Here is a 13,059-nt window from a genome sequence, read left to right as displayed (position 1 = left end):
ACCCCAAATCAGGAGTGAATAAGGTTGATATTGAGAAAATCTAAACAGTAGGCTTTCCCAAGTAGAAGGCACGCATTCTGAAAGCGAGTTCCAGCTAGTCTTACTTTTGTTAAAGAGAGAGTTGGTTTTGGTATCACGGAAGGATCGGGACCCTCCTGGAAAGTTTCATTCATCTGAAAGGCAAATTCTCCTTCTCATTCCCCAGAATCGTCAAAGAAGCAGCATGGCCTAAGGGATAGAGTATGGGCCTAGGAGTTAAAAGGATCTGGGTTCTAATCCCTGCTCCACCACTCATCTGCTGTGTCACCCTGGGCAAGTGTCATTTAGCTTCTCCATGCCTGTTTCCTCATCTGTAAAATGGGGTTAAAGACTGTGAACACCATGTGGAACAGGGACTGTTTCCAATCTGATAAACTTGTACCTAACCCAGCATTTAGTACAATGCCTGAGGGCATAGTAAGCCTTAACAAATACCGTAGAAAGGGGCATTAAACAGGACTGGTCATTCATTCATTCATTCATTCAATCGTATTTATTGAGCGCTTACTGTGTGCAGAGCCTGTACTAAGCACTCGGGATGTACAAGTTGGCAACATCTAGGGATGGTCCCTACCCAACAGCGGGCTCACAGTCTAGAAGGGGGAGACGGAGAACAGAACAAAACATATTAACTGAATAAAATAAATAGAATAAATATGTACAAGTAAAATAAATCAATAAATAGAGTAATAAATACGTACAAACATATATACATATACACATGTGGAGAGGGGGAGGAGGGGGAGAGGAAGGAGGCGGCTGAGTGTGGGAAGGCCTCCTGGAGGAGGTGAGCTCTCAGTAGGGCCTTGAAGGGAGGAAGAGAGCTAGCTTGGTGGATGTGGGTGTACTAAGCGCTTGGGTGAGGACTATAAGGGACTTAATCACATGGACGCCTCTGGCTTTTGGACGGCATGAGGTAGAGAATAATAATAATAATGGCATTTATTAAGCGCTTACTAGCCACCTCCTTGCTTGCCCCTGCCCCTTTTCCTCTCCCGTCGTAGCCAACCTGAACCCCAGTAAGCGCTTAACAAATGCCATTATTATTATTATTATTATTATTATTATTATTATCATCATTATTATCCAAACCCAATCCAAGTTCTAGGGGAAAACCCTCTCAAGGCAATGTATATTCCTCTGCTGCCCTCTAGTGTACATTAGCACAGTCATAGTTACTGAGGGTGCTCAAGGCTGTGGGAAATAATAATAATAATGATAATAATAATAATAGTACTTGTTAATCACTAACTATGTGCCAAGGATTATTCTAAACGCTGGATTAGATCAAAGCTAATCGTCTCGGACACAGTCCCTGTCCCACATAGGGCTCACAGGCTTAATCCCCATTTTACAGATGAGGGAATTGAGGCATAGAGAAGTTAAGTGATTTGACCAAGGTCACACAGCAGACATGTGGCGGGGCCAGAATTAGCAATGGGTTGGGATTGGGACAGGCTAGTGAAATATATGGCCCAGCATCTTTAGCACCACTCTCCTTATCAGTATTATTTAAATGCTTGACAATGGGCCAAGGATTTTCCTAGGTGCTGGGACTCAAAAGTACAAAGAGAATTCACAGAAGCTGGTAAGCAACATGGTCTAGTGGAAAGAGCCAGGCCTGAGAGTCAGGAGACCTGGGTTCTAATTCCAGATCTGCCACTTGTCTGCTGTGTGACCTTGGGCATGCCACTTGATGTCTCTGTGCATTTTTCCTCGTCTGTAAATGGAGATTCAATACCTATTCTTCCTTCTACTTAGACTGTGAGCCCCCTGATGGACCTTATATCTACCAGAGCAGTTAGTACAATGTCTGACACATATCAAGAACTTAACTATTATTATCATTATTATTACCCAGAGAAGTCAAGTGGCTTGTCTAAGGTTACATAGCAGGCAAGTATCTAGAAACAAGGTATAATATAAAAATGAAGTAAGGTTAAATTATTCTAATGTCTTTAATATTTTACATCAATATAGCAATTATCTTATTTAAGCTCAGTAAAGCTCAGTGTAGATGAATATATTATAGATATTATATTGCATTGCCTCTAATATATTATGGAAAATCAAACACTCGGTGGTATTTATTTTGTGCTTACTGTGTGCAGAGGTCTGTACTAAGCTCTTGGGAGAGTACTATACAGTAAAATTGGTAGACACATTCTTTGCCGCAGTAAAGAGGGGGAGACAGACATTAAAATCAAGAAATAAATTATGGATATGTCCTAAGTGCTGTGGGGTTGAGGAAGGGTGAGTATCAAGTGCTTAAAGTATACAGATTCAAGTGGATAGGTGACACAGAAGAGAGTGGCTTCTTGGAGGAGAGTTAATTTTAGTAAGACTTTGAAGTTGAACCGAACGGTAGTTTCTCATATATGAATGGGTAGGGAGTTCCAGACCAGAGGGAGGCCATGAGCAAGGGTTAAGCAGTGAGACAGGTGAGATCGAAAAGATAGAGGAACAGTGAGTAAGTTTGTGTTGGAAGAATGAAGTGTGCCGGCTGGGTTGTAGTTGGAAATTGGTGAGTGAAATATATGGCCCAGCATCATTAGCACCACTCTCCTTATCAGTACTATTTAAATGCTTGACAATGGGCCAAGGACTTTCCTAGGTGCTGGGACTCAAAAATACAAATAAAATTCACAGAAGCTGGTAAACCAGGCCTGGGAGTCAAAAGATCTGGATTCTAATCCCAGCTCTGGCGAGTTAAGGTTGGAAGGAGTGAGCTAATTGAGTGCGTTAAAACCGATGGTAAGAAGATTCTGTTTGATGCAGATAATAGAAAGATAATCTATTAGATAGCATAAATCTTTCTTATAAAAAGGGAAGGCCTGCTTGTCCATATTCTGGGAACCCACGTTCACTGAGTGATCATGCTAACTCCGGGGGAGCGGTCGGAATTCAGAAATCCCTCCACATAGGGCTCCAACCCCAGTTAAGAGCAGAATTTGGTGGGAGAACCCTGAAAGATTCCCAGGCTGCAGGGTGCTCTGTCTTCCCATCATGGAATGATAGAAGTCATTACCTTTGTAATCTCAAGGTTCTCTAGCTGTGGAAGGCTGGGAACCTTGGGTTCACCCGGAAGCTACCAAACAGTTCAGGTAGGAGAGTAGTAATTATACAGTGTAACAGAATTAAGAACCTAGCCCAGTATTTAGCACAGTGCATGGCACTTCTCTGTATTGTACTTTCCAAGCTCTTAGTACAGTGATCTGTGCACAGTAAGTGCTCAATAAATTCAACTGAATGAATGAATAAATGAATTAAGCAGACACGTTCCCTGCCTATAACGACCGTACAGTCTAAGGGATGAGTTTAGCGGAGTTTTTGAAGAAGAGATAAATAATGCAGAACCACCCCGGCCGAGGCCACCAGCCTGCGCTGTGGGATTGCCATGGCAACGGGTGGGTGAATTGATGAAATCAATCAATCAATCAATCAATTATATTTATTGAGCGCTTACTATGTGCAGAGCACTGTACTAAGCGCTTGGGAAGTACAAATTGGAAATGGGGAAATTGAAATGGGGAAAATTGGGGAGCTCACCAACCCTTCTCCTCTTCACCTTTTAGACTGTGAGCCCACTGTTGGGTAGGGACTGTCTCTATATGTTGCCAACTTGTACTTCCCAAGCGCTTAGTACGGTGCTCTGCACACAGTAAGCGCTCAATAAATACGATTGATTGATTGATTGATTGATTCACCTCTTGCCACAGGCTCCCACCGCCCTGCTCGCTGTCTTGGGGGGCAGGACGGGGCCTACCCTGTCTCCCCACAACAGCCTGGAGTCGAGAGACCCCCCTCGCCCCCTTCCCTAAGTGGGACCCGGGAGAACTCCAGGGCTCAGGCCTTCCCCTCTCGGGGGATCCGCTCCTTTGGGGAGGGGGCGTTTCCAGCACCCGGGAGGTTGATCCTTCTCACTTCGGGGCAGTGGGAGGAGCGAGAGGAGTGGGAGGTGATGGACGGGAAACCCCAGCCCTCTCGCCCGAAGGGGAGGGGTCCGATCCAAAGCCCCTGCCCTCTGATGCCAACAGGAAAAGGGCGGTTTCTGCGGAGCGGGTGGCATTTCCTCAAGCCTCATGGCATTTCCCCGGGGCCACGGGGCCCCTCCAGGCCGGACAGCGCGCTCCTGGGCCCGGCTCCTCCTGGCAGGTGGGCTGGGGACGGACCAATCAATCAATCAATCAATCAATCGTATTTATTGAGCGCTTACTGTGTGCAGAGCACTGGACTAAGGGCTTGGGAAGTACAAACCAGGAGGGGCGAGGGAAAGAGGGGTGGACAGCGGGCTCCTGTCCGCGGGTGACTCACCCTGTGCTGAACGCTGCCCCTCTGCTCCTTGCACAGCCTCCATCCTCACCGCCGGGGTCCGGCCCGCGGCCCCTCTCACCGTCCGACCGGCCGTGGCTGCAGTCGGGGACAACGTCACTCTGACCGCCCACGGAGACCCAGCCAACGTTGCACTCTATAACTGGTACCGAGGGACAAATCGGAGAGAAAACCTCATCTTTGAATACATAACCACCTCAGGCAGACTGACGCTTGGAAAAGCATACACGGGCCGCGAGTTTGTGCGTCCAGATGGCTCCCTGCTCATCACCAGCGTTACAGTCAATGATACCGGCCTCTACTCTGTAGCCATCATATTCAAGAACTTTTCTTCTGCTTCAGGAAAAGGAGAGTTAAGGGTTTATGGTAAGTGTTATTTTACCTAATGTTCCAGGAAGCTGGCCCAATTTCCCCCTGCCTAAGAGCCTGTAGAGGTTTTGTGCTGTCTGTGTTGCCCCTCAAATGTCTGAGTTTGTGTGCTAAGTTCGGTGGTGGCTGCAGAGGGAGGGACGTCAAGGGGTGATACATAAAATTCATTCGTTCAGTCGTATTTATTGAGCACTTGCTGAGTGCAAAGCACTGTACTAAGTGCTTGGAAAGTACAATGCAGCAATAAAGAGAGACAATCCCTGCCCACAACAGGTTTACAGTCGGGGGTGGGGGGGAGACAGACATCAGCACAAGTAAAGAGGCATCGATATAAATAAGTAGAATTATAGATATATGCGTAAATACAAAAGTGCTGTGGGGTGGGAAGAAGGGGGGAAGAGCAAAGGGAGTGAGTTGAGGTGACGTTGAAGGGAGGGGAAGCTGAGGAAAAGGGGGCTTAGTCTGGGAAGGCTTCTTGGAGGAGTTGCATCTTCAGTATGGCTTTGAGGGGGGGAAGAGTAATTGTTTGGCAGATTTGAGGAGGGAGGGCATTCCAGGCCAGAGGTAGGATGTGGGCCAGGGGTTGGCTGTGAGACAGGAGAGAACGATGCAGTGGATTCCCTGTAGGAGTGGGATGGGCTTTTCCCATCTCTAACCTCTTTCCTCTCCTTAAAACAAAAAGTAGATATGGCTCTGTCTCTGCTCTTGTCCTACCCTTGACCCCACTGGACTCCCGGGAAAATTCTCCTCAGAAGTAAGTTGGGCCACAGACTAGAAATTTCTTCCTTGGGTCCCCTAACCCCAGGCTGAAACAGGGGCTTTCTCACCCTTTGTAAAAAATTCACTGAGGTCATCCAGTTGGGCTGTGCTCTCAGCTTCTCCTGGGCAATTAATCAATAGCATTCAATAACTTTTCTACTTCAAGCTGAGGAGAGTTACAGGTTTTTGGTAAGTGTAATGTCTCCTAATGTTCCAGGAAGCTGATCATATTTCTTGTTATTTCCCCTCTGCGTAGGAGCCTTTAGAGCTTGTTGCTGAATATATTGCCTCTCAGATGTCCAGATTTGTGGGTTGAGAAATGGTTCCCCACCTATTGAAGTTTACTAACTAATGGAGGAGAGAGGCAAACACAGATTATAGTTAGATCTGCTAGAATGAATGTGTTTGCGTTACTTGATTTGAATTAAACACTATTGAGGAAATGGGAAATGTTCCCCCCCCACCACACACACACACTGTGTGTCACTGTCTGGATGCAACATGATCCACAAGTCTGCACAAATAGATGTGGTGTTGGAAAAAATGGTTTTGCACACACAAATAGCATTGGTTAAGGCATGATTTCTCTAACGTAAGTTTTCCATAACATAGAGTTCTTCAGTAACTCAACTCCAGAAGAACTAACTGTATTTGCAAATAGTGGGAACAGGAGAATAATAATAATAATAATAATAAAGATGTGTATAACTGATAATGGCAAGGGTACAAAAAAAGAAGGTGAATAATTAGAGTATACATTTCTCCACTCATTAAACATCTTCAATAGCAACCCATCTTCCTCCACATCAAGTTAAAAGCTCCTTTACTATTGGCTTCAAGACTTCCATCATCTTCCTCCATCTAACAGATCTGCTCTCCACCTTACCCTCCTACTCTCCAGTTTTCACTCTTCATCTTTATAAGCTAACCTTCTCACTCTACCTCATTCTCGACTCTGCTGCCTTTGACCCCTCACTCATGCTGATCTGCCAGTCTGGAACTCCCTTCCTCCTAAAATCTGTCATATCCCACCTCCTTCCACAGCCTTTCCCCATTAGAAGCCTCAATTCAAAAGCCACCCTTAGCACATAGGGATTTAATTCCTAGCAATAGCACTCATATCTACATTATTTGCACTTTCCATTATTTATTGAGTAATTTCTTCCAGACTTATCTGTACTGATTACTGATAAAACCTTGTTACTCTTCCTGCTCCTACTCTTTGTAAACACAGTTTCTCTCTCCCATTAGATGATAAAAAGGCCAGGCACCAGTGTCTTCGTCCTGTTGTATAAAGATGTGGAGTTTAAAGATATATAGTAAGAGCATTTGGGATGATGACATCTGACCCCAGACCCTCCTTCCTCATTTTGGGAACAGCGGGAAGAAGCCAGGAAGGCAATTGCCTGACCAGAAATCCCATCACAGCTCAGGGGCACAGGTTTAGACTGAATGAGTTGAAAGGAGCTGTTAAACTCCTTATTTTTGGCTTCAAGGCTCTTCACCAACCCTCTCTTTTTTACATGTTCCTTTTCTTCACCTGCTTCCCCCCAGCTCATGCTCTTCTGATCTCCAAAGTGAATCCTTGCACTGGACCTCGTTGTCACCTTTCCCGCAGAGTTGGGGGAGAGGGGAGGTGTCCCTTAGGGTCAGCTTCTTCCGGGTGAATATCCAGTGCTTGAAGGATACATATTGAAATGTATAGGTGACGCAGAAGGTAGAAGGAGGAGAGGAAATGAGGGCCAAGTTGGGGAAGGCCTCTTCGAGGAGATGTGATTTTATTAAGGCTTGAAAGGTGGGGAGAGTGGTGGTTTGCATATATGAAGGAAGAGAGAGTACCAAACCAGGGGGAGGACGTGGGTAAGGGGTCGGTGGGGAGCTAGATGTGACGGAGGTACAGTGAGTAGGTTAGTATGAGAGGAGTGAAATGTGCAGGTGGGATTGTAGTATAAAATAAGATAGGTGGGATAGGAGAGGGTGAGCTGATTGAGTGCGTTAAAGCCCAAGGTAAGGAGTTTCTCTTTGATGCTGAGGTGGATGGGTAACCACTGTAAGTTCCTGAAAAGTGGGGAGATGTGGGCTGAACAGCTTTTTAGAAAAATAATCCATACAGCAGAGTGAAGTATGGCCTGGAATGAGGAGAGACAGGAGTCAGGGAGGTCAGGGTGGAGGCTGATGCAGTGGTCAAGGGCAGACTGCTATTAGTCTCCCAACTAATGTCTCAGCAGCTTTGTAATAATAATAATAATAATAATGATGGCATTTGTTAAGCGCTTACTATGTGCAAAGCACTGTTCTAAGTGCTGGGGAGGTTACAAGGCGATTAGGTTGTCCCATGTGGGGCTCACAGTCTTCATCCCCATTTTACAGATGAGGGAACTGAGGCACAGAGAAGTTAAGTGACTCTCCCAAAGTCACAAAGCTGACAATTGGCAGAGCCGGGAATTGAACCCATGAACTCTGACTGCAAAGCCCGTGCTCTTTCCACTGAGCCATGCTAACTGCTCGCTACACTTTTGAACGTATTAATAATTATATTATTTTAAGTGCTTATTATGTACCAATCATGGTATTAAGCACTGGGGTAAACACAAGAGAATCAGGTCGAACAAAGTCCCTGCCCTCATGAGGTTCACAGTCTAACGATGAGGGAGAACAAGCATTGAACCCCCATTTTACAGATGAGTAAACTGATGGCCAGAGAAGTTATGCAACTCCTCCAAGACAACACAATAGGCAGATAGTGTAGCTAGAATTAGAACCCAGGTCTTCTGATTCCTCTCTTTCATTCAACCCACATATTCAATCCATCGCTAAATCCTATAGATTCCACCTTCACAACATTGCTAAAATCGGCTCTTTCCTCTCCATCCAAACTGCTACCACATTAATCCAATCACTTATCCTATCTCGCCTGCCTCCTGTCTCTCCCCACTCCAGTCCATACTTCACTCTGTTGCCCAGACCATCTCTTTACAAAAACATCCAGGACATGTTTCCCCACTCCTCAAGAACCCCCAGTGGTTGCCCATCCATCTCCGCATCAAACGAAAACTCACTGTTGGCTTTAAAGCACTCAATCACCTTGTCCTCTCCTACCTCTCCTCACTACTCTTCTACTACAACCCAGCATGCACACTTCACTCCTCCAATGCTAACTTTCTCACTGTACCTTGATCTCATCTATCTCGCGGCCAACTACTCCCCCACATCCTGCCTCTGGCCTGGAATGCCCTCCCTCCTCATCTCTGACAGACAATTTCTCTGCCCCCCTTAAAAGCCTTATTGAAGGCGCATCTCCTCCAAGACTCCTTCCCTAAGGCCTCCTTTCTTCTTCTCCCTTTCCCTCTGTCACCCTGACTTGCTCCCTTTATGTGTTGATGTCTGTCTCCCCCTACTCCAGACTGTAATGTGGGCAGGGAATTTGTCTGTTTATTGTTGTATTGCTCTCTCCCAAGCGCTTAGTACAGTGCTCTGCACACAGTAAGTGCTCAATAAATGCAATTTAACAATTGATTCTGATTCCCAGGTTTGTACTTTTTCCACTAGGTCACACTGCTTCTCCACTTGTTATCTGACATACTTTCCTGTGACTTTAGGGCATTTAATATTCACCCCACTCCCAACCCCACAACACTTATGTCCTTATCTTTATATTATACTTTGTGAATGGCTTATATTAATGTCTGTCTCTCCCTCTAGACTACTAGCCTGTTGTGGGCAGGTAACACATCTGCCAACCCTGTTGTATTGTACTCTCCAAGGGCTTAGTACAGTGCTCTGCACATAGTAAACCCTAAAAAAAATAACTGATCAATTGCTAGATTATTATTTAATCAGTACTTCCTCTCATTTGCATTTTTTTCATGTTTGACTCCCCCATTAGATTGTAAACTCCTGGTGGGCAGGCATTGTGTTGGGTACTTTTATGACACTCTCCCAAGCTCTTAGTTTAACAGGGGCTTAAAAAAGCCTATTGATTGGTTTATTAGTTGCATGAGAAACTATAAAGCAGTGGTTCTCATATAATATTTTATTAGTTTTTTGTAGTGAATTAGTTTTAAGTGACTAGGGAAGTAGAGAGACAGGGAGGAAGAGTGAGTCTGGGCTCTAAGCCACAGCTCTGCTAATGGCATGCTGTATCACACTGGCAAAGTCACGTAACCTCTCCGTTCCTGTTTCTGCCTCTGTTAAACTGGAATAATAACACCTGTGTATCTCGGCCTCACAGTGATTTTTGTGAGCTTAATAAATAACGGATATGAAAGGAAATAATAGCTATGAAAGCACTGTGAAAAAATAAAAATATCCTACCAGCAGAAATTGAATAAACCCCAATAAACCCCTGCCCAACCTATCTCCTCTCCAGTTGTGGCTCCCTTCTCAGGGGTCTCCAATCCCTCACTCTCCGGAGGGGCCATTGCTGGCATCGTCATCGGATCCCTGGCTGGAGGATCGCTGATCGCGACGCTGGGGTATTTCCTAGTCACCACGAAGGGCCGAAGGTAATGACGATGCCCTCTCGGTCTCCAGGGCAACGGGAAGATTCATCCCCAGCCCCCTCCTCTGACAGCTCTCTCCTTCTGCCAGGGGTGCTGGGAACCGAAGGTGGGGAGCCAGGCTGCCTGGGTCCCATCCTCTCCGGCTCCCAGGCTGGAAGGCTGAGGGGTGAGAGGTCAGGGAGGGGTGGGGGGTGGGACGGCACAGGACAAGTCAGGTTGTTGTGTGTCAGGCGATCGGGGGAGCCCGTGGGAGAGCCTGGCCCAGGAGGAAGAAGGACCCCAGCGCCCAACCGCTGTGAGTAAAACTGCTGATGGACTCCTACCTTGGCCCCTCCCCAGGAGTCTGCCTTTTGGGGAGGGGGATCCCCAGGAAGGGGCAATGCTCCCAGCCTCAAGGGGAAGAGGCCCAAATACCACCCTCTTCCCCCCATCACTTTGCCCTGTATCATCTCCACCTCCTTGCTGTGCCCAGTCTCTCTGCCCTCTGTGGGAGTCCCTGTCCCCTTCCCCACCTGGCCCCTCTGTGGGGGTCCCCTTCCTCTGCACCTGCCCACAGCAATGGGACTGAGCTGGCTGCTGTGACTCGTTCCCTTCAGGGAAGAGCGATGCTTCCCACGTTAACTTCCACTCCACTGGACTAGCCCCAATGGCAAAGCGGGGATCTCCGAGGACATCATCATTGGAGACCCCCACAGAGGCCGGCCAGTTCTATGAGGTGAGTTCTGGGGTTAGAGATCAGAATGAGTCCGGGGCAGTTGGTTCTCTGGGGTCCAGCTGGAGCCCCTGCCTCATTCAGAAAATGGCATTCCCAGATTTGGTGGGGACAGGATCCCAGGGAGGGAGGGGTTGGGTCCTTCGCCACCACAGCCCCAAGGTTGACTCAGGCTGTGGAGTGAGGCCTTGTGGCTTCACCCTCCCTAGAAGTAGAGCCCACAGGACTCCTGACCCGATCTCTCATTCCCAGACCTTGGATCCTGGAGACATGAACACCTACTGCGAGATCACACCGTCGGCCTAGTCTGGGAGGGCCCCTGCCTGGTCTTCCTCTCTCCCCTCCTCCTGGGGAAGCCCTTCTCAGGACAAGGCCGGGCAGGCCAGGGACACCGATTCCAGAAGCTGGTGGCCATGGGAATTTGGGGATTGACTGCTGCCTGATGACCAGGCTGACCTGCTGTATGGAGAGATGGTCAGGTGACCCACCAATGCCCTGGGGGCCTCAGATTAGGGGTCAGAAAGCATCCCAGAGTGACCTGGTGAACTCATGGTGGGAGGGAGCAGCAGGTGCCATGGGCTACTGGGAGCTGGGTCAGAGGGGGAGGGGGACCCTGATCTCTCCCCCCGGACTCCCTGGCCAGATGGGAAGATCTCTCCGACCCCAGTGCTCTCCCTGGCATGGTTGAGGTGGGCACCCCACTGGGCTGCCCTTTTCCTGTGTTCCTCCTGGTCAGGCTCGGGACCTGTGGGGTCACCTCGGGGAAGGTGTGACCCCTTTCTCCAGCTCCAACCCCACAGCCCCCAGGGGCTGCTTAGATGGACCTGCTCTGACCTGGACTGGGGCTTGGCTTTCCCTCTCTGGGTCAGCACCGACTGGCACCCGAACCTGGAGGAGAAGGAACAGCAGGCCCAGCCTAGGCGGGGTGCATGGGCAGGGACGCTGGACTCAGCTACACAGTCTGAATCGTTCTGTTGTGTCCACACCCAGTGGCTGGCTCATAGTGAGCACATGATAAATATCAATCCATCATTCTCTCAAGTTCTTGTCACTGCATCTCCCACCTCAGGGAAAAGGTGGCTGCTAGCACATTCCCGCGACACCAGGGTGACCAGGGGGTGACCAAATCCTGCTGGACAGAATCCTCAGGCCTCGGACATAAACCCACTGGGACGGAGGACAGCAGGGAGGAGGCCCTAAGGTATGTGGAGGGAGCTTGAGGAGAGGACGCTGCCCCATTGCCAAAGTTGGAAATGACCCCTCATGCTCCATCATGTGCCACTCAGGGAATAATCATAGTAATAATAATGATGATGGTATTTGTTAAGTGCTTACAGTATGTCAAGTACTGTTCCAAGCCCTGAGGTAGAATACGCTAATCAGGTTGGACACAGTCCCTGTACCACATGGGGCTCACAGTCTTAATCCCCATTTTACAGATGAGGGAACTGAAGCATAGAAAAGTGAAGTGATTTGTCCAAGGTCACACAGCAGACAAGTGGAGGAACCGGGAGTAGAATCCATGTCCTTCTGAGTTTCAGGCCCATGTTCTATCTACTGGGCCATGTTGCTTCTCAGCATGGCTAGTAGATCAAGCACAGGACTGGAAGGACACAGTCCTTCTAGACTGTGAGCCCGCTGTTGGGTAGGGACTGTCTCTATATGTTGCCAACTTGTACTTCCCAAGTGCTCTGCACACAGTAAGTGCTCAATAAATACGATTGAATCTGCTGCTCTATTCCATCCCTTGTCTAGTGTGTGACCTTGGGCAAGTCACTAAACTTCTCGGTGCTTCAGTTCCCTCATTTACAAAATGGGTTTTGATACCTGTTCTCACTCCTATTTAAACTATGAGACCCCTGCGGGACCTGTTTATTTTGTATCCACCCCAGCACTTAGTACAGTGTTTGGCACAAAGTAAGCCCTTAACAAAAAAAATTATTATCATTATTTATTTTCTAAGATGGATGGTGCACGAGGAAGTGTCCCCAGTTGAAGAGCAGGCAAGTGGGCTGGAGACAACTCCAGTGAGGGCAATTCCTTTGCTGACCCTCAGTGGTGGGCCAGGGCTTACGCCAAATCAGTTGTCTCTGTGGAGCTTCTGCCAGCTTCCGTGCCCAGTGGGAGCCTTCTCTCCGCTCGCACCAGGTGCCTGAAAGAAGCTGTTCATCCAGCCTCCTCCTCCCAGGTCTCTGCCCAGACTTCCAGGCCCACAGAGGAAAGCAGGAATGAGTGTCATTGATCACTGGGAGGTGGCTCCTAGAGGGCAATGGGGCAGGGAGAGAAGCTACTGGTTCAGGATGGGAACCAGGAGGAAGGAAGGTAGGTCACTGTCCAGAGCCACAG

The 13,059-nt window shown here is 48.0% G+C and overlaps 1 protein-coding gene across 1 annotated transcript; it reads left to right on the top strand.

Annotated features, from left to right (window-relative positions):
- The first annotated feature begins 4,108 nt into the window (after positions 1-4,108).
- On the top strand, positions 4,109-11,806 carry LOC119945770 (carcinoembryonic antigen-related cell adhesion molecule 3-like). Its single transcript, XM_038766942.1, has 6 exons — positions 4,109-4,194; positions 4,390-4,737; positions 9,869-10,004; positions 10,232-10,296; positions 10,598-10,716; positions 10,966-11,806. The coding sequence occupies exons 1-6, from the start codon at positions 4,122-4,124 to the stop codon at positions 11,017-11,019; spliced, it is 795 nt and encodes a 264-aa protein (XP_038622870.1). The 5' UTR covers positions 4,109-4,121; the 3' UTR covers positions 11,020-11,806.
- Positions 11,807-13,059: the final 1,253 nt, after the last annotated feature.

Source organism: Tachyglossus aculeatus, chromosome 26, assembly GCF_015852505.1.
Source record: "Tachyglossus aculeatus isolate mTacAcu1 chromosome 26, mTacAcu1.pri, whole genome shotgun sequence".
Lineage (NCBI taxonomy): Eukaryota > Metazoa > Chordata > Mammalia > Monotremata > Tachyglossidae > Tachyglossus > Tachyglossus aculeatus.
This window is presented reverse-complemented; position numbering and strand designations above follow the sequence as displayed.

Bases quoted from the DNA above. Each gene is read 5' to 3' on its own strand.
- LOC119945770 (XM_038766942.1), top strand. From the start codon at position 4,122: ATGGCATTTCCCCGGGGCCACGGGGCCCCTCCAGGCCGGACAGCGCGC. The intron at 4,738-9,868 runs GTAAGTGTTATT...TCTCCTCTCCAG, and splicing joins AGGAGAGTTAAGGGTTTATG to TTGTGGCTCCCTTCTCAGGG. The intron at 10,717-10,965 runs GTGAGTTCTGGG...TCTCATTCCCAG, and splicing joins AGGCCGGCCAGTTCTATGAG to ACCTTGGATCCTGGAGACAT.